The sequence below is a fragment of the Bombyx mori genome, chromosome 24 (genome assembly GCF_030269925.1).
Source record: "Bombyx mori chromosome 24, ASM3026992v2".
Classification (NCBI taxonomy): domain Eukaryota; kingdom Metazoa; phylum Arthropoda; class Insecta; order Lepidoptera; family Bombycidae; genus Bombyx; species Bombyx mori.
The window spans coordinates 18,662,628-18,685,593 of record NC_085130.1 but is presented as its reverse complement, the minus strand read 5'-3'; the positions used below and the strand labels follow the sequence as shown (position 1 = coordinate 18,685,593).

General features: G+C 43.4%; 1 protein-coding gene across 7 annotated transcripts in view; it reads left to right on the top strand.

The window, feature by feature from the left end:
• Positions 1 to 22,904, top strand: part of LOC101740132 (leucine-rich repeat serine/threonine-protein kinase 1) — a 94,362-nt gene extending 71,458 nt beyond the window's left edge. For 5 of the 7 annotated variants that reach the window (XM_038019705.2, XM_038019701.2, XM_062675930.1 and 2 more), the window contains 15 exons: positions 1,410 to 1,577; positions 2,504 to 2,644; positions 5,930 to 6,032; positions 6,749 to 6,858; positions 7,263 to 7,385; positions 9,768 to 9,948; positions 11,506 to 11,622; positions 11,764 to 11,854; positions 12,756 to 12,884; positions 13,454 to 13,564; positions 14,423 to 14,592; positions 16,338 to 16,471; positions 17,980 to 18,099; positions 18,967 to 19,077; positions 19,765 to 22,904. In XM_038019705.2, the coding sequence (XP_037875633.1) occupies positions 1,410 to 1,577; positions 2,504 to 2,644; positions 5,930 to 6,032; positions 6,749 to 6,858; positions 7,263 to 7,385; positions 9,768 to 9,948; positions 11,506 to 11,622; positions 11,764 to 11,854; positions 12,756 to 12,884; positions 13,454 to 13,564; positions 14,423 to 14,592; positions 16,338 to 16,471; positions 17,980 to 18,099; positions 18,967 to 19,077; positions 19,765 to 19,839 (1,884 nt within the window). In that variant the 3' untranslated portion in view covers positions 19,840 to 22,904. Of the gene's footprint in view, positions 1 to 1,409; positions 1,578 to 2,503; positions 2,645 to 5,929; positions 6,033 to 6,748; positions 6,859 to 7,262; positions 7,386 to 9,767; positions 9,949 to 11,505; positions 11,623 to 11,763; positions 11,855 to 12,755; positions 12,885 to 13,453; positions 13,565 to 14,422; positions 14,593 to 16,337; positions 16,472 to 17,979; positions 18,104 to 18,966; positions 19,078 to 19,764 lie in introns of those variants that run through there. The other 2 variants (XM_038019702.2, XM_062675931.1) reach the window with 2 other exon arrangements.
• Positions 22,905 to 22,966: the final 62 nt, after the last annotated feature.

Here is a 22,966-nt window from a genome sequence, read left to right as displayed (position 1 = left end):
CTCCACCTGTAGGCGGGCGAGCTCTTCTCTAGCTTTGGCTATCTTCTGTTCTTTTCTGTTTCGCGACCGGTCAGTTTTGACTGTACCGGCGCGCTGTTTTGTTGGCACGTCATTCTGTTTGGCTATATACTGTTTGACGGCCTCTGTTTTTGAGTTCCCAGGTTTCTCTGCGACTTTCATCGTGGCTTCCATGTTGGCTGTTGCGCACGATGATTCTGTTGTGGGGGCTACCAGACTCATGACGGTATTCGCGGTTGTTTCTGTCCACATGCTCTGTGTTGTAGCTGTGGTTTCTGAGGGCGGCGACTGTTTTGTTTCGATCCGTCCTCTTCCTGTTGACCGCGTTATCGGCATTGTTCCAGTTTCCTTTTCAAAACGTATCCTCTACCCGGCTCGAGAGAATAATGAAATGTGTCCTCTATCCGGCTCGAATGGACCATGAAATGTACACGACCCGGTCTGTATGGCTGTTTCCGAGTCGTGTAATAATATTTTCTGCTGTCTGTTTGTGCGCTGGTCGAAGACGGCTGTTTCTTTCGATGGGTATCGGCTTCTGTAGTGAGGTTTCACAGGTAACTGTCTGGTTCACTGGTAGCTGATTCACTGGTGGTTTTCTGATAACTGTACTATTGGAGAACTGCTGGTAACTGTTTCTGTCTTGCTGATGGTTCTTTGTCGGAGATTCGCTGAGAACTGTTTCTGTCTTGATGATCTGTGTCAAAGATTCGCTGAGAACTGTTTCTATCTTGATGATCTGCTGAGAACTGTTTCTGTCTTGATGTTTCTATGTCGGAGATTCGCTGAGAACTGTTTCTATCTTGATGATCTGCTGAGAACTGTTTCTGTCTTGATGTTTCTATGTCGGAGATTCGCTGAGAACTGTTTTTGCCTATAAATGGCCATCCTTTTATATTTATTTCAGTACCCCATCTCGCGACGCGCTATCGACGCGTCACTTTCGGAGGGTCCCTTGATCTGTATGTTACCGTAGTGAAAGCGCTCCACAAATCGTTCCTATTGGTCTATTTACATTCTCCGATCTGATACACTAACATATTGCATATTAAATAATTTAAGATTATACATTTTTGTTACATAATTACTTATTAACTATTTTATTTCTATTTGTTTCTTAAACTATAAAAAACCCTATTTCGTCCTGCACAGATTTTCTATCGAGAATTACGCAAAATAGCTGAACCGATTTTGATAGAATTTTGTGAGCTGAATCCAAGGATTAGATTTAAAATACTGGTAGAAGAATCTAGTTGCAGTGGCAATTTGTTTGATGGTGCTCGACGCGTCGCAGGCCGTATGTTCAATCCAGTTCATGTGGTACTGCCTTTAATTTTTCATAAAGCTATCTTCCTTTGCGACAAGTCTGTTCACGTATTGTGGTTGGGGCGCAGGCGGCCCTGTCGCGCTGGGACCGCGACCCGCTGTCTGCCGCCTGCCGCGCGTACTGCGGGCTGCGGCAGGAGCTGGGCATCGTGCTGCGCCTTTCGCACCCGCACGTGGTCTCCCTGCGCGCCGTCTGCGCCGCCCCGCTCGCCCTGCTGCTGGAGCTCGCGCCGCAGGTATTTGATATCTTTCTGTTTTACTCCGTTTTTCGCTATCTTTCTCTCTCTCTCATTCTCTCTCTCCCTCTCTCCCTCCCTCCCTCTTTCTCTCTCTCCCCTCTCACTCTCCCCTCTCTGTCCTCTCCTCTCAGTTCTCTCTCTCTCTCCTCTCTCCTCTCCACTCTCAGAACCTTTATTATCATTCGGTCCGAATGTTACTATTGGGAACTTGTAAATATGTAAAGTTAGTTGCAATTCAGGCATCTTTTAAATATTTTGCTACCAGCTCCGCTGGTGTTGGGACGCTTTGTGAGCCCTGTGAGGTTCGTGCCCTGACGTGACGCGGTGTCCAAAGAAACAACAATCATGAGTCTATAGCTAATTCCAAACTGGGGACTCAATATATGAACAGCAACATTGGACCTTGTTCTTTTCTAATAAACCATGCCAGTGAAGCTACGTAGATATGGACATTTTAAGGAAAATAAAAAAAAAAAAAGGTAAAATTAAGATATATAATTGAAGTTATACTTCTTTAGGCGCGTTATGAAAAATTGATGAGATTGAAATTTGACGATGCGCGCGCACCGTGACACAAAATTAACAGAATGAAGTTGCCCACTAAATCGCTCATCACAATACGACCGACGTAACTTGGCGAGTCTGAATATAGCTGCAGGTGAACTTTCCGAAGCGTACCGAGAATTACCGAATTTATACGATGTCAAGAAAAGGGATGTCCAATATGCGTGTTTGAGGATGTTGTTTAATCGATTTTTTTCCAAATTGATTAAAATTTAAACAAAAAATAATAATAAAAATAAAGTATAACTTCTTACGCGCGTACATATGGAACGGAATGGAATGTAAACTAAAATCAAATGTGTGCTAACGTCTCGCAATTTTGTGGGACATTGGCCTCAATATCCCTCGTGTTGTCTCAGGGAGCTCTGGACGCAGCCCTACGGGAGTACCGGAGCGGGGGAGCGCGGGTGGGGGAGAGGGCGGCGCGTGCTGTCCTCCTGCAGGTAGCTCGGGCCCTCGAGTACTTGCACGCCAGGAGGATCGTGTACAGAGACCTGAAGGTATGTTAGAGTTATTCAGAAATACCAGAGGATCTGCTCGCAATGCCAACAGCCTGCTTGGAAATGAGCGGCGACGACGAGATGAAACCCTATCCATCGACAGCCAACTCTACCAAGAGTAGCAGACTAGGAGGAAGACCAGAGGATCACACATTATTCATTCATCAGTCCGGATTATTAACATTATTAGTAACGCTAAGTCAAGAGCACATGACAAGGCGGCTCTCCGCCATTTGCCAAGGTCGAACACTCAGCTATTTTCTTTTTTTTCTATTGCTCAGTGCTTGTGTGGACGAGCTCACACCCTACCTGGTGCTAAGTGGTTACTAGAGCCCATAGACATCTACAACGTAAATGCGCCACCCACCTTTAGATATGAGTTCTAAAGTATCAGTATAGTTACAACGGCTGCCCCGCCCTTCAAACCGAAACGTATTACTGCTTCACGGCAAAAATAGGCAGGGCGGTGGTACCTACCCGTGCGGACTCACAATAAGTCCTACCACCAGTAATAAAGCTTTTTCGGACATGTCATTCCCCAAGGCATAGTTTGGAAAAACTTCTCATTTTTGGTCAAGAGGAGGGAAAACGAGTAAAAGGTACAAACGAGATGGTTGGACAAGGACAGTTAGGGGCAGCATCCAACAGGCGGTGAACCTCTCCTCTCAACCGATCTTCATGTATATGTCGCAGGCAATTTGTATGATTCCGCCGTTTACAAACGGCGTCGTCATTATAAAAACGCTCGCCGTTATGTAAAATGCCGAAGGCAAAATGTAAACTGCCGTGTCACTTTATAATATGCCACAACATAGCATCGACAATTCAAACGCCGTTTTCATAATGCCGCGGCAAATTGAAATGCTTAGTTCAATTTTTTACCACGCGCGCCACTGTTGATCAAAATAATAACAACCACGTCAAAAAAGAACTGAAAACAGTGCAAATATATCGTGTGGAGAAGACATTTTAGGAAAGAATTCTGATTTTAAAGGTATATATTATAGTGAATTAAAAAAAATATACAATTCTCAAATGGAAGCTGTAAAAAAGCCTTGGACAAATAGTAAGATTTTTGAGGTTATTCGGCACCTAAAAAATGCTAAGGTGGCCACAGAATCTGATTCGCGGAGGACTCCTGCAGATTACTACTGGTCAAAACAATACGAGGTCATGAGCATCAGTGAATAGGACTACCTTATTTTAAAAAGGATAGCCCTGATCCAACCGTTCGTGTAATACCGTTGAACGAATATTCCGATGTATTGTTAGAGATTCATAGAGGTTACGGACATGGTGATCAAGACAAAATTCAGTATCAAACGAAGGATAGATTTATTAGTGTGAGAAAAGCGATTGATTTATTTGTATCGTTATGTCCTGTTTGTGAATCCAAACGTAACATACCAAATAAAGATATCGTAGTTAAGCCGATTATATCTCGAGATTTTAATGAGCAGAGTCAAGACCATGAATACTTCAAACTTCAAAATAATATAGTTTTACTTACGACCTGTTTGTTTTATTTGAAAGTGTCATATTATCCTTAGAAGTTTTATTATTGTCATGAGTATATAAAGTGTGTAATTTAAATGTTGTTTTGTTACTTAAATATTTTAACTAAGTACTTTAAGAGAACCAAAGCACATAATTTAGTCTTACTTGAAATCTTCATTAGTACCTGATTACGGAAATAAAGTCTGATTATTATAAACTGCATTTTATTATGGTCACCCTAAAACTACAACCAATGTCGAAATTATAATTATTGAACGAGTTATCATTTTGCCTTCGGCATTTTACATAACGGCGAGCGTTTTTATAATGACGACGCCGTTTGTAAACGGCGGAATCATACAAATTGCCTGCGACATATACATGTGATCGCGATCCTCAGTAATGAGGGAACGACGAAGAAGTCAGGATAGGTGGATCTGCCTTTGAGCTTGATTTGAGTGACTTGGCTACTAACCTAATACGGCCTATGTCCTTTAGTACCGTTTCTGTACCACGAGCCCACAGCAGCGTTCTGCCTATTTCTACCAGTGACTGGTGGGTCGGATTTACAATAAAATTGAGACCAATACCTCTTGTATCAAAATGGGGGTGGCGTTCACATTGTTAGCACTTGCCTATGACTGTCTCTGTCTATCAGATGCGCTAGTAGAGTCAAGTACTCTCTTGGCAGAGTGGTCGTGGTAATCATTTCGGGTGGTGGTGCGCATCAAGAGACGTCGCCATACCTCGAGTACCGCGGCCCTTCTCGTGCACTCATTGATGGGACCGTTTAGAGCTGCTTTGATTAGGTCGGTCCATCGTAACGGTGATCTTCCGCGCGGTCTTGTATCTATCATGCCCTGCACCACAAGGCGCTCAACTGAGTCGTCTCCCGTCGCGACACATGTCTGAAGAAAGTGAGAATGCGACCCTGATTGATAGAGGATATGCGCTGCTTGATGCCGAGTTCCTTTGTAACGGACTGATTATTTCCGAACTCCGTCCACGATAGTTCTCAGCATTCTCCTCCAGCACCACATTTCGAGAGCATCTATCCTCTTTTTCATGAAAGTCATCATGTAGATATATGTATACGGACTATATAATAGGGATTAAAGTATGAAATTGCCGCTTTATTGTAATAGGTACTTCGAATTGACATAGAACCTTCATGTTTTGAGATTTTTGAGTGAAACTTTTTCAAATGGTACCCATGGGGTTCTTCTTTTAAAAAATGTGCAACATTCGATTATTGACTTTCAGCTGTTTTTTTTATTCAGCTTAAACAAGAAGGATGGATACTTCGAAAATTCGAGTGATTTTTGAATAAGAGTTCCGACGCGGAACTAACGCTCCCGGAACAGCTCGCAATATCAATTTTGCGTTTGGAGGAACTGCAATTAGAAACCATTCGTCATCCTCCGTATTCGTCAGACCTTGATCAAACGGACTACCATTTTTTTCGTGATTTGGACAATTTTCTACGTGATAAAAAGTTTTCTTCCCAGGAGGCTGTACAAAATGCTTTCACATAGCTTGTAGAATCACCAGAGTTCTATTGCGAAGACATACAATATGACCTTCCTATTATTCTTTATTAGATGGCAGCAATGTATAGATCATAATGGCAGATATTTTGATTAAATAAATATGTTAAATGAAAAAAAAAAAACGAATTTCAACTTTTCAGTACAAATCGACAATTTCATACTTTAACCCCTAATATAACTCTAGTCCCTCTCAAGTTCATTGCTGCCGTCATCTGTTATAAGAATACTAATGTTTCAGTCTGAAAACGTATTGGTGTGGCATCTCCCGAAGCCGCACGAAGCCGCGGAAGCTGAGATCAACTCAGCCCCCCTACAAGTACTGGTCAAACTGGGAGATTACGGTAAATATAAGTGGGACCAGTGCGGTCCGTTCGATACGGATAATTTACTGATGGTAGGACGTCTTGTGAGTCCGCGCGGGTAGGCACCACCACCCTGCCTATTTCTGCCGTGAAGTAGTATCTAATGCGTTTCCGACGTCCAATTGCCGATGTCCATGGGCGACGGCAACCACTCACCATCAGGTGGGCCGTGTGCTCGTCTGCCTACAAGGGCAATAAAAAAAAAAACAAAAAAACTTTGTGAAAGACGAATCAGAAGATACTGAGAATGAATCTATTTCTAAAAAACCTGAAAGACTAAGCATAATATATATTAACTAACAAAAGAAGACAAAGTTAGTCAATCCATTCGCTTGAGTAACATAAATCGATATAATTGTTACTGGTGGTAGGATCCCATTAGATTCCGCGCAGGTAGGTACCACCGCCCCGCCTATTTCTGTCGTGAAGCAATAACGCGTTTCGGCTTGAAGGGTGGGGCAGCCGTTGTAACTATTTTGAGACCTTAGAACTTATATCTCAAGGTGGGTACCGCATTTGCGTTGCAAATGTCTTTGGGCTCCAGTAACCACTTAACATTAGGTGGGCTGTGAGCTGGTCCACCCATCTAAGCAATAAAAAAAAAATATTCTTGAGTACGCCGCGTATGGCGCCGGACGAATACAGTTTCCGTCGCTCTGACCGGATTATATCGTCAATGCTAGTGACGTTTACAGGTATCAGCAGGCTAGCTCCGCCCTCAGGGACGAAAGGCTTCGGGGGCACTGAAGGGTTCATGGCGCCGGAGATCATGAGATACAATGGCGAAGAAGAATACAATGAAAAGGTAAGAAGATCAAAAACTAGTTAATACTATTTTATTTTACTTTAAGTCGTCATGGCCTAAAGGATAAGACGTCCGGTGCGTTCGTATGTAGCGATGCACCGGTGTTCGAATCCCGCAGGCGGGTACCAATTTTTCTAATTTTTTTTCCCTACCTATGCTCATAGCTTTGACAGGCTATTGCAGCTTCTTCTTGATGTGTAGGTGAGCTCATGGGGCTCAAACCTCAACAATCTACCACCGGATCGGAAACGCGACCCACTGAGAAGATCCGGCGAGAAACTCAGTGGGCTGTGTCTATATGGGTTAAATTTTTACGGGCTTATTAAATTCCTTTATCTTGGAAGCAGTTGGTGAACATGAGTTGAGTACGGAAGGAAGACATGCAGAACTTGTACACATTCTAGGTGGACTGCTTCTCTTACGGCATGCTGATCTACGAGGTGGTGACCTGCCGCCAGCCGTTCGAAGGTCACGAGGCCGTCAAGGAAGCCGTGCTTGAGGGCGTGAGGCCCACACTCACTCCAAGGGTAATAGCAGAAGCGGATTATCCGTAAGGCAAACTAGGCACGTGCCTAGGGGCGTGTAGTTATAAGGGGCGCTCGAGCTCAGAATTTTTAAATAAATAAAAAAAATAACATATCGACGATTAAGAACTAAATGCTGTCGTCCCTCTTGATTTCGTCACAGTTATAACGTCATATTTCATTCGCGCATTAGCGTAAGTACAAGGGTCCTGGTCTACTAAAGTTTTTTATTATTTTTTTATTGCTTAGATGTGTGGACGAGCTCACAGCCCACCTGGTGTTAAGTGGTTACTGGAGCCCATAGACATTTACAACGTAAATGCGCCACCGACCTTGAGATATAGTTCTAAGGTCTCAGTATAGTTACAACGGCTGCCCCGCCCTTCAAACCGAAACGCATTACTGCTTCACGGCAGAAATAGGCAGGGCGGTGGTACCTACCCGTGCGGACTCACAAGAGGTCCTACCACCAGTATTTACCCAAATTATAATTTTGCGGCTTTGATTTTTATTGCACGATGTTATTCCTTCACCGTGGAAGTCAATCGTGAACATTTGTTGAGTACGTATTTCATTAGAAAAATTGGTACCCGCCTGCGGGATTCGAACACCGGTGCATCGCTACATACGAATAAACCGGACGTCTTATCCTTTAGGCCACGACGACTTCAAAAGTCTAGGGTTTGATAATACAACGTCATCGTAATTGCAAAAACAACTACTTAGTTAAAATTTATAGTATTATGATGGCCATTTATGGCCGGTACAGGGGCGCCGAAAAAGCGATTGCCTAGGGCGCTCTGGACATCCGCCGCTGGGTAATAGTTTTCATCTCTCTAAATCAATCGCCTGCATTTACGTCCCTTACGTCAGAAATAGATGCCTCAACGTACCAGCTCCAAGATCTCACGGTGGACACCAAGAAACGCCGGTTGGATCTGGTAAAAGCAGATATGGTCCTCCATTCTCCTGAATAACCTCACCTAGAAGGAAGAGACCGGGCAAAGCGGAGGAGTTTTAGTAGGAAAACGAACCCTGGGACAGACCGAGGAAATGCTAGGAACAACAATCCTGTGCGTTTATAAGTGAAGAATTCCAAGGCTCGTGTAGTTACCGAGTGGTTATCAAGGCTCATGACTATCAACAACTTAAAGCCAATCATCTTGAGATCTTCTTCTTTGTCTCCACCTTTTCCCACTAGGGGTGGTCGGCACAGCTAATTTTTCTCTTCCATTCTCTTCTATCAGCCTTCATCTCAACACTCACTCCTCTCTCTCTCATATCGTCATTCACACACTCCATCCATGTGTTATTCGGTCGACCTCTTCCCCCTCTACCTTGCACTACCATTTCCATACATCTCCTAGTCACATGCATCTCCTCTCCACGCATCACATGTCCACACCACGCTAACGGCAAATAGGCAGGGTGTTGGTGCCTATCCTTGACGGATTCGCAATAATAAACAATTAAGCCTTTGTTACTGTTAGATTTTAACTAAAATATACTCTCGGCATTCGGCTTATCTCACCTTGTAACAGCTTGTCTTTCGACAAAGGCCTCCTCTAAGGATTTCCATTTGTTTCTGTCCTTTGCTGGACATAACCACTCTGGCCCAGCTACTTGCCTCAAGTCGTCTTCACAATCTTCTTTTTCAGCACCTTATCCCACTAGGTGGGGTGGGCACAGCTAATTTTTCTCTTCCATTCTCTTCTATCAGCCGTCATCTCAACACTCACTCCTCTCTCTCTCATATCGTCATTCACATACTCCATCCGTGTATTCTTCGGTCCACCTCCTCCCCATCTACCTTGTACTACCATTTCCAGACATCTCCTAGTCACATTGAGCCTTGAGATATGAGATCTAACTCGGAGCACTCATTACGCCCACAAAGTAGAAATGGACAGAATCGTGGCGTCCTTTTTTATTGCTTAGATGAATGGACGAGCTCACAGATGTTAAGTGGTTACTGGAGCCCATGGACATCTACAAAGTAAATACGCCACCCACCTTGAGATATAAGTTTTAAGGTCTCAGTATAGTTAAGACGGCTGCCCCACCCTTCAAACCGAAACGCATTACTGCTTTACGACTGAAATAGGCGGGCCGGTGGTACCTACCCGCGCTGACTCACAAGACGTCCTACCGCCAGTAAAAACCGGCTGACTAGGCGGACTTGCAATACTTCACTCTTCGAAGCACTGCACTACATGGATTGTTTTTATTGGATTACTGCTGAGTTAACTGGATTAAAGAGATGAATACACGTACGGACAATGGCACTACCTTTTTAATTCTAACAGCAAATCCTTGGTCGCCGATTAGAATCTACTGCAGCGTCTCGGCAACAAAGCCTCTAGCAGACCAATCCATATGTCCCAGGAGTTGGAGTATCCGTGCTGCGTTCTCGAGATGATGCGTCGGTGTTGGAGCGGATCTCCGGAGGCGCGTCCGTCGGGGGCCGCGCTGGTGTCCCTTAGCGCAGCCCCCGAGTACGGCACGCTCCGGGACGCGGCCGCCTGCCGCCCCGCCGCCACCGCCGCGGCGCTGCCTCTACACACACGTGAGTACCCGCGCGCCACATGTAGCTGTGACGTCACGGAGCCACGTGTGGCTGTGACGTCACGGAGCCACGTGTGGCTGTGACGTCACCAAGCCACGTATGGCTGTGACGTTACCAAGCCATGCGTAGCTGTGACGACACCGAGCCACGCGTAGCTGTGACGACACCGAGCCACGCGTAGCTGTGACATCACCAAGCCACGTGTGGCTGTGATGTCACCGAGCCGCATGTAGCTGTGACGTTACCAAGCCGCGTGTAGCTGTGACGCCACGGAGCCACGTGTGGCTGTGACGTCACTCGAGCCACAGATCTGCGCGATCGTGCGCTGCATAGTACTAACACTTTACTGGTTCACAACTTGAATTGTGTTCTAGAGGGAGACTAATTTTAATACAAAACAATTGTCATTGCCATTGACATTGGAACTCCTGTTCGCCTAAAATGAAATTCCTGGTGGTTCTTTTAAAACTTCGTCTGCAAATATTGAGAATTGGAACTGAATTTTCTCCAAAATCACACGACTGAGTCGGTGGTGCAGTGGTTAGTGGTTCAGACTCTGGCGCCGAGGGTTGTGGGTTCGCTTGCCGCATCAGGACAAACATTGTGTGATGAACAGGTCTGTGTGCTCTTCATCTGCGTGTTTATTATCTATATACGTATATATTTAAAAGTATAGTACCCATAACACAAGAAATCCTAAATTGGAGCCGGATTTTCGCAGGTCGAATTCGAATTGAATTAAAGTAGCTCCGGTAATTTACAAATGAAAGAGCGGACGGTTAGCGTGGTGTGGACATGTGATGCGTGGAGAGGAGACGCATGTGACTAGGAGATGTATGGAAACGGTAGTGTTAGGTAGAGGGGGAAGAGGTCGACCGAAGAAGACGTGGATGGAGTGTGTTAATGACGATATGAGAGTTGAGATGACGGCTGATAGAAGAGAACGGTATAGTAAAATAAAGTGGAGACAAAGAAAGAAGAAGAGATCTAGAGATTGAGAGATCATCTCGAACAATTCCTCTAAGCTACGGTGGACTAAAGTGAGGTGAACCGTGAGTTCATTAGCCCAAAATATAATCGCTTGAAGTTTCTTGCAAAAACAACAACAGCTTACCGCATTCAGAGTCGAAGAGAAAAATTAGCTGTGCCAATCCCACCAATTTTTTTTTAATTGCTTCGATGCGTAGACGATCTTACAGCCCACCTGGTATTAAGTGGTTACTGGAGCCCAAAGACATCTTTTTTTATTTTTATTGCTTAGATGAATGGACGAGCTCACAGCGCACTTGGTATAAAGTAGTTACTGGAGCCCATAGACATCTACAACGTAAATGCGCCACCCACCCTGAGACATAAGTTCTTAGGTCTCAGTATAGTTACATCGGCTGCCCCACCCTTCAAACCGAAACGCATTACTGCTTCACGGCAGAAATAGGCGGGGTGGTGGTATCTACCCGTGCGGACTCACAAGAGGTGCTACCATCAGTAAAAACCTAGTGGGATAAGGTGGAGAAAAAGAAGAATAAGAAATCGAATTGAATCAAGTATAAATTTCAGAGGAGGGCGCATTGCAGTGGGAGCTGTGGTACGGAGGAGGGGAGCCAGAACGGGTCCACACACTCCTGGCCTCGCCACACGCCTTCACGCATCATCACACCGTCAGGCTGCTTGCAGGTCAGTCAGTGACATGTTTATCTCTCTTCTGGCGTGACGTCAGAGCTAGCAGCTTGAATAATTTTGCTGCAGAGGTTATCACGTAAAACTATCGCCCGTAAACCGACTCTACAGACAACAAATGTACATTTTTTCCCGTAGACAAAGCTGAACCAGTCGTCGCGACGGCCGTTTGCGTGGTCGGAGCCACGGTCTGGGTCGGAGATTCCTCCGGCAGACTCACAGTCTACTCGTAAGTACAAACTCCTCATACTGTAAACCCTTTAAATCGGTGTTTCCCAAATCGGGGCCCACGCCCCACAAGGGGACAACTTGATAATTAAGGGGGACAATCGTACTAAATTAATATAGAAAATCTGTATTAAAACTATTTTGAATATATTATGTTTTAAAGTATTACTTTCTGTGTTTTTTGAAAACAATTTCATAGTGATTTCTTCCTAAAACCGATCATTTATGTCTCTTAAGTGAACAAATCAATTTTTTTATGTTAAATATTATGTATAGGGGACATAAAAATTTTAGAAATGTTACAGTGGGGCATGGCATAAAAAAAGGTTGAGAAACACTGATCTAAATCGTTGACGCGGATCTCATATTTCGCAAGGGCTACTCCTCCCCAATCTGGTTATCCTACTAAATAGGCAAGATGTTACCTTCCCAGTGAAACAGTTGATCACCAATTCATCATCATCATTCTCCTGCCCTTCTTCTCCCAGTCACCTGGGGTCGGCGCAACATGTTTTCTCCTTCCATACTCCTCTATCATATACCATTTCTTTGCTCACTCCCCTCTTACAGATGTTGTATCTTTCATGCAATAGTAAATCACCAGTCCGTTGTGAGATTTTTTACTGGCGGTAGGACCTCTTGTGAGTCCGCACGGCTACCACCGCCTTACCTATTTCTGCCGTGAAGCAGTAATGCGTTTCGGTCTGAAGGGCGGGGCAGCCGTTGTAACTATACTTGAGATCTTAGAACTTATATCTCAAGGTAGGTGGCGCATTTAAGTTGTAGATTTCTATGGACTCCAGTAACCACTTAACACCAGGTGGGCTGTGAGCTCATCCAGCCATCTAAGCAATAAAAAAGATAATCAGATAAACAGATCAGTGAATTTTTATCTTCAACAGTGCTTCGACTTGCGCGTTGAAATGGTGTGCCAAAGTTCAGGATTCTGTGGGCGGCGCGAGTAGCGGCATAGTGGCCATGCTGTCACTCGCTGACCTGGGCCGGGTCGCGCTCGCCCTCGCCTGCGGGAGGTGAGGCTCAAAACATTTTATAGTGAATACTGATTTAGCACGATTGTAATTTGTACAATTTTCTGATGGTAGGACGTCTCGTGAGTCCGCACGGGTAGGTACCACCACCCTGCCTATTGCAGCCGTGAAGCAGTAATGCGTTACGGTTTGAAGGGTGGAGCAGCCGTTGTAACTATACTGAGACCTTAGAACTCGTGTCTCAATGTGGGTGGAGGTATTTACGTTGTAGATGTCTATGGGCTCCGGTAACAATTTGGCATCAGGCTGGTTTTATGAAACCACGGTAAAAGTGAAACTTTTTTCACATTATAGACATTTAACTCTGACAAACAATATTTACATTAAACACTGACAAAAACAAACAAAATAGCGTGGAGCACTGGCACAAATGAGTAATAGCCTATACACTACACGGTCAGCTGCTGCGAACTATAGGCGCCGCCATATTGGCCTTGGCTGCTCTGACGAGCGCCTTTCACTTTATCCCTACTCCGCGGCCGACCGTCACGCGACATGCAACACACAGACGAAAAAGTTTGAGACGAAGTTTCACTTTAAAAATTACGCAGGTTGTTCTTGGTGACTGGCCAGGAGCCGGTAGCTGAAGGCTGCTTCGTGCTTTCCGAGCTGGGGGCGGCGCGTGAGCTGTGCTGTCTGGCCGCCGTGCCGACGCCGCATGGGTACGCTGTACTTAGGACTACATTACTCAGACCTATGAACCTCATAGCTTTGTGCATACCCGATCCTGTAGACCGAATGGTGAACCATTTCGTGAATTCGGTGAAAAACACAATTCGGTGAATCACGTGTTTACGTCATTACGGATCCTCCCGATCCATTGACGGTGTTTTAGGTACCTCAAGCACTGGTCACCGTCCTTGTTGCTTGCGACGAAGGGCTCGACGAGTAAATTAACCCTCAGACACAGCCCACTGAGTTTCTCGCCGGATCTTCTCAGTGAGTCGCGTTTCCGATCCGGTGGTAGATTCTGCGAAGCACGGCTCTTGCTAGGGTTCGTGTTAGCAACGTCGTCAGGTTTGAGCCCTGTGAGCTCACTTACTAGTTAAGGTTACGCTGAAATAGCCTCTCAAGGCTCTCAGCTTAGGTAGGAAAAAAAATATAGCTTTGTTGAGGTTTACGACGAAAGGAAGATCTTCCACCAAGCGGGTCCTAATGTTGCTGTTCGTAACTTGTATTTATGCAAGCTTGTCTTGAAAATCCGTCAAATATCTTGTGTTCTATTATGGTCACCCGCCACAGCTTTATATGAGTGAATTAATTAACGACCCTCCGTGATTTTATTGTAAAAAAAGCGTGGGGTGCATGGTGTCAGTAGTTATAAATATTTTATGAACAGAGTTATTTTATTGCATTGTCATAGGTCCTTAATAAGTATTCTAAATTTTGAGTTAATCCGACGTTTCGAAGGGGGTCAAAATCATGTTCAAAGATTCCGTTACAAGCATACATACGTCTGAAGCTAATAAAAGCGTATAAAAGTGTGATGATGTATAAGATTGGGTGTCTGCGTAAAGCAGTAGTGTCGGTCAGGGCAGGTTCGAAGTGTGGGCTGGCGGCGACTCGCTGTCGGCGTACCGCGTGTCGGCCGAGGGGGTGTGCGGGGCGGAGGCGGTGGCGGCGGGGGGCAGGGTCGCTCTACTGGCGGCCGCCGCGGCGCTGCCCTGCGTCTACGCGTACACGCAGCCAGGTCAGTCCCCAGAACACCGGTGATATGTCGACCATTCAGAGTAATCGTACTCTCGCACTGGTGGTAGGACCTCTTGTGAGTCCGCGCGGGTAGGTACCACCGCCCTGCCTATTTCTGCCGTGAAGCAGTAATGCGTTTGAAGGGCGGGGCAGCCGTTGTAACTATACTGAGATCTTAGAACTTATATCTCAAGGTGGGTGGCGCATTTACGTTGTAGGCAACGGCTTGAATCTGCCCCTAGCATTGCTGAAGTCCATGGGCGACGGTAACCACTCACCATCAAGTGGGTCGTATGCTCGTCTGCCTACAAGGGCCAATATACCTAGTCAGGTCATAAGTATTGTCACACAGTAAAAACTTTTCTTTTAGAATGCTGGCCACAAAAAAGTTTATTGAATTCGAATTTCGAATTGTTCATGAAAATAAAAATGTATACTTTTAGAATTTTACTCATTTTTAAATATGGAGTGGACGCTTAAAGAAGACCGTGTTGCAGTTATTGCGTTGCATCGTTGCGGTTACGCGCCAATTCAAATTTTTAACATACTGAAAAATTTGAATATAACCAAAAGATTCGTTTATCGTACCATCAAACGATACAATGAAGACTCTAGTGTAGATGACAGGTCAAGAAGTGGTCGCCCTCGGTCTGTTAGGACTCCAGCAGTGATAAAAGCTGTGAAGGCGCGAATTCAAAGAAATCCCAAACGTAAGCAGAAACTGTTGGCCCTTCAGATGGGGTTAAGCGGAACCACGGTGAAAAGGGTGTTAAATGAAGACTTAGGGCTTCGGGCATATCGAAGAAAAACAGGACATCGTTTGAATGCTCGTCTAATGGACCTGAGACTGAAGAGATGCCGCTCTTTGTTGAAGCGGTACGCGGGAAAAAAATATCGGGAAATTCTTTTTTCGGATGAAAAAATTTTTACCGTAGAAGAGAGCTACAACAAACAAAATGATAAGGTGTACGCACACAGTAGTGAAGAAGCGAGCAACCGTATTCCGCGTGTCCAACGAGGTCATTTTCCATCCTCGCTCATGGTATGGTTGGGAGTTTCTTATTGGGGCTTAACAGAGGTACATTTTTGTGAGAAAGGTGTAAAAACGAATGCAGTTGTGTATCAAAATACAGTCCTGACGAACCTTGTGGAACCTGTTTCTCATACCATGTTCAATAACAGGCACTGGGTATTCCAACAAGATTCGGCGCCAGCTCATAGAGCGAAGAGCACACAAGACTGGCTGGCGGCGCGTGAAATCGACTTCATCCGGCACGAAGACTGGCCCCCCTCCAGTCCAGATTTGAATCCGTTACATTACAAGATATGGCAACACTTGGAGGAAAAGGCGTGCTCAGAGCCTCATCCCAATTTGGAGTCACTCAAGACATCCTTGATTAAGGCAGCCGCCGATATTGACATGGACTTCGTTCGTGCTGCGATAGACGACTGGCCGCGCAGATTGAAGGCCTGTATTCAAAATCACGGAGGTCATTTTGAATAAACTTTAGTGTCATAAGAATCTATGTTTTGTTAAGTTCATTTTGGTATATGAATGGTTACATAATGAATAAACGTTAAATTGTTTCAATTATTTTACATTAAACATGTGACAGAATTTATGACCTGACTAGGTAAAAAAAAGATGTCTATGGGCTCCGGTAACTACTCAACACCAGGTGAGTCGTGAGCTCGTCCACCTGTCTAAGCAATAAACGAACTGAATCGATGCTCTCGTGTACCCAGGCGTGTCAGTGTACCAGTACAGCGTGGTCACCAAGAAGGTCGGCTGCCGTCTGGACTGCAGCAAGCTGGTGCCCTGCTCCGAGAGCCTGCAGTCCATATCCTTGGACGAGCACTTCGATCAGTGCCTGTGTAGGGTGAGTGCATCGGGAATGTTCTTTGGTTGAACGACTTTGAGAACTGGTTACATAAGACTAATGATGTTTGACTTTTGTTTGTCCTCAATGACGTCACCTATTATCGGTTCTCTCTCTCTCTCTCTCTTCGACCTTAATAGGTAATTTGAAAGGGTTGGAAGTCGTGCTGTGAACGAACACGACGAGGTAGATGTATAAGCTCCATGTAAGCTTTCAATTCGTGCATCCATCAATACAACAAATAAAAATCAGGGTCAACTTTTTTTGGGTGCAAATCATAAGGCTCCAGATTCTAAAACTGTGATAAACTACTCTTACTTTTATTGGATAAACAATATTAGGCATCTGAACAAAGCGTCGCGTGAACGCGCATTGTAACGTGAAGGTAATTAATCTCCTGATTGGGTTACATTGCGTGTCAAAAAAAATGAATTATAGTGTATAGACTACTATAAATTAGTACTCCGGACACATCGCTCGTAGAGACCCCGATAAAACTTAGAGAAGCTGATGGTAGTGGGTTAGGTTGACGGCAGAAGATCACGCGGACGCTCACCTACCCGCTGATCTGATCTGGTAAAGACCAGTAACCTAGGCTATAAGCTGAGGACAGGAAGACGTGGAGAAGCATAGTCCTTTTTTCCCTACCAGATTCAGAGAAGTAGTAGGTGAGCGTACGGGGCTCTAACTTGTGAATTCGTCGTGGCCTAAAGAATAAGACTCCCGGTCCATTCGTATGTAGCGATGCACCGATGTTCGAATCCCGCAGGCGGGTACCAATTTTTCTAATGAAATACATACTCAACAAATGTTCACGATTGACTTCCACGGTGAAGGAATAACATCGTGTAATAAAAACCAAACCCGCAAAATTATAATTTGCGTAATCACTGGTGGTAGGACCTCTTAGGAGTCCGCACGGGTAGGTACCACCACCCCGCCTATTTCCGCCGTGAAGCAGTAATGAGTTTCGGTTCGAAGGGTGGGGTAGCCGTTGTAACTATACTGAGACCTTAGAACTTATATCTCGAGGTGGGTGGCGCATTTACGTTGTAGATGTCTATGGGCTCCAGTAACCACTTAACACTAGGTGGGCTGTGAGCTCGTCCACCCACCTAAGCAATAAAAAATAAAAAACTTGCTAAGACTAACCCTAGCGAGAGCAGTGCTTCACAGAATCTACCACCGGATCGGAAACACGACCCACTGAGAGAATCCGGCGAGAAACTCAGTGGGCTGTGTCTGTGGGTTAATTTACTCGCACGCGACGGGTTTGACGAGAACGATGATCGGTGCTTGTAGTACCTAAAAGCACCGTTAGTGGAACATGGACTCTTTACCATTCGGTCCGTAGGAACGGCAATGTCAGCATAGCGCATCGAGCGACCAAAGCTTCAAGCTAAACATTACCTTCGCCAACGCAGTTTGACTCAGAAGAAGAATAGTTTTTTATACGAATTCCATTTGTACGTATGATAGTTATTAATTATCGGTTATTCCATTTGCAGGTGACTGCATTGAGCGCGGTCGGAGACGAAGTTTATGTTGGGACAGCGTGGGGCTGCGTCATAGTCGCTGATGCGGCGACGTTGCGTCCCATTACCGTCTGTCGGCCCTACGAGCAGGACGTGAGTAATTGTGTCCCTCAACTTGTGCACTCTCCCTCCCCTCTCACAGACGCTAAAGGGTTAATAAACCTTCATTTATAGACCTAAAGTTCAAACCCTTTAGTATTGTTACGCGCTAGGGTTCGGGATAAATAAATGTTCCACCGAAGTACAACTTAAAATTGTATTTATCACTTAGAACACTTTAAAACTCTCAATTCGCTTCTTCCGCTTCGCTTTAGGTGATCCGTTCGCTGTTTCGCTTCGAGTAATTCCGATTACTGACTGACTACGTGCCATCCCTGCAACGCTTTTATAGTCGATACGAAATCCCTAGAATTATCGAGAATATTCCTCACAAGTCGAGTATTGTGCTTCCGCTATCTGACAATAGATGGCGTTGTACTTCTCGAGCGTTCTAGGTGCTACTAGATCCTTCGATATTCATTCCACCATTCGGCGATAGATGGCATTACTCTACCGGCGTAACAGTACCATCTATCATAGAACTAAAGATATTTTATGCCCGATTCGCGCTATCAAGATAACTTTGTAACTGTATATACACAAGTTCCGAGCATTCTGACTGTCATTCGGATCTTTCCAATGTCTTCTTCAGGAAAAAACCGGAGGAAAATGATAAATTTACATAGCCTGAAATGGCTAGTTTCTCACCGGAACTTCTCAGTGGGTCGCGATTCCGATCCGGTGGTAGATTCAGCGAAACCTTACCCTTGCTAGGGCTAATTTAAGCTAATTCTCTCAGGTTGAGCCCGTGAGCTCACCTACCGATCTGGGCGTGGCTGAAATAACCCTTTAGGCTACCAGGGAATAGGTATAAAAAAAATCAAGTTCCCGCCAAAACGACCATAAATATTTATGTTCCAGGTGACCGCCATAATACCATTGCCGCAACCGAAAAAATCGAAAAGGTCTCCGATGCTGGCAACATTCGGCAACGGATACAGACCTCTGGTCCAAAGATACGCCCCGACTCAGGTCAGTTCTTACAAGCGATATATGAGTCGTCTATTACCTATCAAAGGTGGCAATCTGTGCATTTGGACAAAAAAAATTTATTGATATGTTAATTCAGATTGATTTGAATATAATCGTCTCCTTCAAAGAATACGGTTCAAAACCTGCATTAAATAAAGGTTAATAGTTAACCTGTTATTTATCTAACATGTCGTTCCGAAGAGTTTTGTGACTGCCAATGGAATACAAAGTCAATAATTCGTTTTTCTGATTTACCAATCATTGTCCAAAAGTCAGATTGCCGGCTTTGATAATAGTCGACTCATATATAGTTGGATTTTTACTGGTGGCAGGACCTCTTGTGAGTCCGCGCGGGTAGGTACCACCGCCCTGTCTATTTCTGCCGTGAAGCAGTAATGCGTTTCGGTTTGAAGGGTAGGGCAGCCGTTGTAACTGTACTGAGACCTTCTAGTCATTATATATATTAAAATTCTTAACTCAGCATACTTCAATCAGTTAACAACTGCTCAATTCATATCACACCCTGTGCCTATGCTAGCGCCATTCTGGAGGATTTTTGAACTGTTATTTAGTGCTGAAAGTGGGACACTTTTTCAAGCTTCTACCATATGAGACTTCTCCTTACCTCTGCCCTCCATAGAAATTAGCTATAGGTCATTGATCCTTGCTTATTATTATTTTTCACAGACTAACAACGCACAGCAACAGTACAATGGCTACTACTGCCTGCTCTGGAATTCGAGGCATTGGCTCCCCGATTAATAAAAACATCTTCAAACAATACGCTTCGACGACAAACTTCAAACATCTAGGGCTGGAATTGACGCTGCTAATGACAGCGCCCGACAACAAAGACTTTTGGGAAGAGGCAATTAGCTAAATAATTCCGGCTTCATAGTTTATCTCTGTCTGACAAACGTCAGATTGGTAGCGTGCGACAGAGATAATGCACGTGCTATATTTATCGCCCGGTACAGCAGAAATTATGATATGATAATTGATTTTAAATTCTAGCTTACATCTATATTGAAAGTCGAATTTGTGAAAGAAAATGTTCGCTTCGTCGTTACGCGATGTATATTAATTGCGTTTGGCTGTATGGACTATGTCCGCTTTGCTCGTTGATGTAAATAAAAAAAGTCATGCTTTTAAAAGGGCTTATTCGAACATAGTTTTGGCGGGAAAGAGAAAATATGTCAATATGTCCGAATTGTTTTAATAATTTAGCGTACAGAGGGTAGATGTAAGGAGCGCTATCTTATATAGGGATCACCGAAATATCGCCATTGTGGTAAGTTTTTATATTTATTGCATAGATGAGTGGACGAGCTCACAGCCCACCTGGTTTTAAGTGGATACTAGAGCCCATAGACATCTACAATGTAAATGCCGCCACCCGCCTTGAGATATGAGTTCTAAGATCTCAGTATAGTTACAACGGCTGCCCCGCCCTTCAAACCGAAACGCATTACTGCTTCACGGCAGAAATAGGTAAGGCGGTGGTACCTACCCGTTCGGTCTCACAAGAGTTCCTACCACCAGTGGACGTGGAAACGATATGAATATAGCAGCTTTAAACAGAGCGAAGTGTGCTGGATTGAAATGTAGTGTTGGTAGTTGTTTTTAAAATCCTTCCACTTGCTACAGTTGCGCCATCTTACATGGCTTTGTTTCAGCAAACACTTTTTAACACACTGATTTTTTTTCAAAACATTTTATGACCTGGTAACTAAGACCTTTAAGTCATGTCTTATTTTAATTTATGTTCTTATTTTTATGAAAAATGATAATGTGGAGTGAAATGAAATGAAACGAAGACAATTAATTTGTGACATTAATCAACTGGGATGAAATTAAATGAGATGCCATGTGATGATATGGGATGAAATATAATCTCAGTAAAATGGTGGTCATTTACTGAGATTTTTTCAGTGGACTTTTTGGAGGATCCCGAGAAGTTACGTACAGCGGCTTTGTTTTATTTTTCCCCATTTGTACACTTTCACAGATATTAAACGGTTAATAAACCACCGTTATCACACATTTAAACCTGAAGAAACACTAAATAGACAAAATAAAATAAATCACACAACTTCACTCCTCGCGTTCCCACCAAAAAGTTCTTAATATACTGAGATGATTCTACTCATTTCTACCCTCTTTCGATATATGAGTCGACTATTATCAAAGCCGGCAATGTGACTTTTGGACAATTATTGGTAAATCAGAAAAACGAATTATTGACTTTGTATTCCATTGGCAGTCACAAAACTCTTCTGAACGACATCTTAGATAAATAACAGGTTAACTATTAACCTTTATTTAATGCAGGTTTTGAACCGTATTCTTTGAAGGAGACGATTATATTCAAATCAATCTGTATTGACATATCAATAACATTTTTTTGTCCAAATGCACAGATTGCCACCTTTGATAATAGACGACTCATATATATGATTGATTTTAATGTAGTATCCCAACCCACACGGTCGAGCTGAGTGTTGCGTTTATTTCATAAGAATCTATAAAGGTATCTTGAAGTGGCCAAGAAAATGAATAAATGCGTTTAACTTCTTCATTATATTATATATAAATACTCATTATATTAATTTTAATTATTTTACAAAATCGAACTGACATGCGCGTCCATCTTTTTTCTTCGTGTAATATATTTGTTTTAAATTTTGACAATTGGTTTCCACTATTGCGTTTCCTGATTTGTGATTGGTTCGCGCGATATGACGTCATCGTTGGCCAATCACAGCCATGAATGTATGACGCGACGTTGGTTCGTTAGCACGGAGTTATTTAAAAAGGCATTTCAAATAAATTATATGTATACAGAAAAATAAAATTATGTTTAAAGTATATATTTTCATCACAGTCGGCATCTCTTGGTAGAGCAGATATATATTTTAGTCCACCTTAAAAAAGGAGGAAGATCTCGATTCGATTTTTTTTTAATATGTTTCAGAACTTTTTTCTAGGTGAACCTTTTTTGTTTGTTTTTTTATTGAGACTGATGCTACCAAGATCCAGCCAATAGTTTTTGAGTTACCTTTACACATTCACATTCAATTATCTCCGACTTCGCCATTAATAAATATTCTTTCTCATTTTGTTTCAGTAAGATTTGCTGATTTTTTTGTTAAGTTACAGATATCAATTAAATTTCCACTTTGAATAAGAATAATTGTAACAGATACGTGTATTTATAAATACATATAATAATAAACTTTAAAATTGATTCATGTTCATATCGAGGGGTGAAAAGTCATTTGATTTAAGCGACATTTTTACAAATTTACAGGACAGCCATTTAAAGTTTGAACATTTTGAAAAAATATCATAACAAAATAACTTCTACATCTACTTATTTGAATACGGTAAATATATTATGTAATTGAAGTTCAATTAAAAACATCGAACTGTTGATCCTATTACCAAAAAAAAACGGACTATTAATTACAATAGTGTTTCAGTCCTCTAAATATATGTTAAATATCTTTTCTTTTTTTTTTATTGCCCATATAAGCACGCACGGGCATACGGCCCGCCTGATGGTGGATGGTTACCGTCGCCCATGGACTTCAGCAATGCCAGGGGCAGAGTCAAGCCGCTGCCTACCGCTTAATACTCTCCACAAGCCTCGTTTGAAGAAGGACATGTCATAGCGCTCGCGAAACACTGCAAATGTCGCGTATTAAGCGGAATGTCGCTTATTGTCATTCACCCCTCGATAAGTAGATAATTTTATGTGTTGACAGTAATCCATCGTAGCTATAAAGAAAGCCAAAGATGAAAAATAAATGATTTAAAAACCAAAATTGTTTTATTTAATTAAAAAATTATAATGGATTTACTTTTATTGCTTGTATGAATAGCTGAG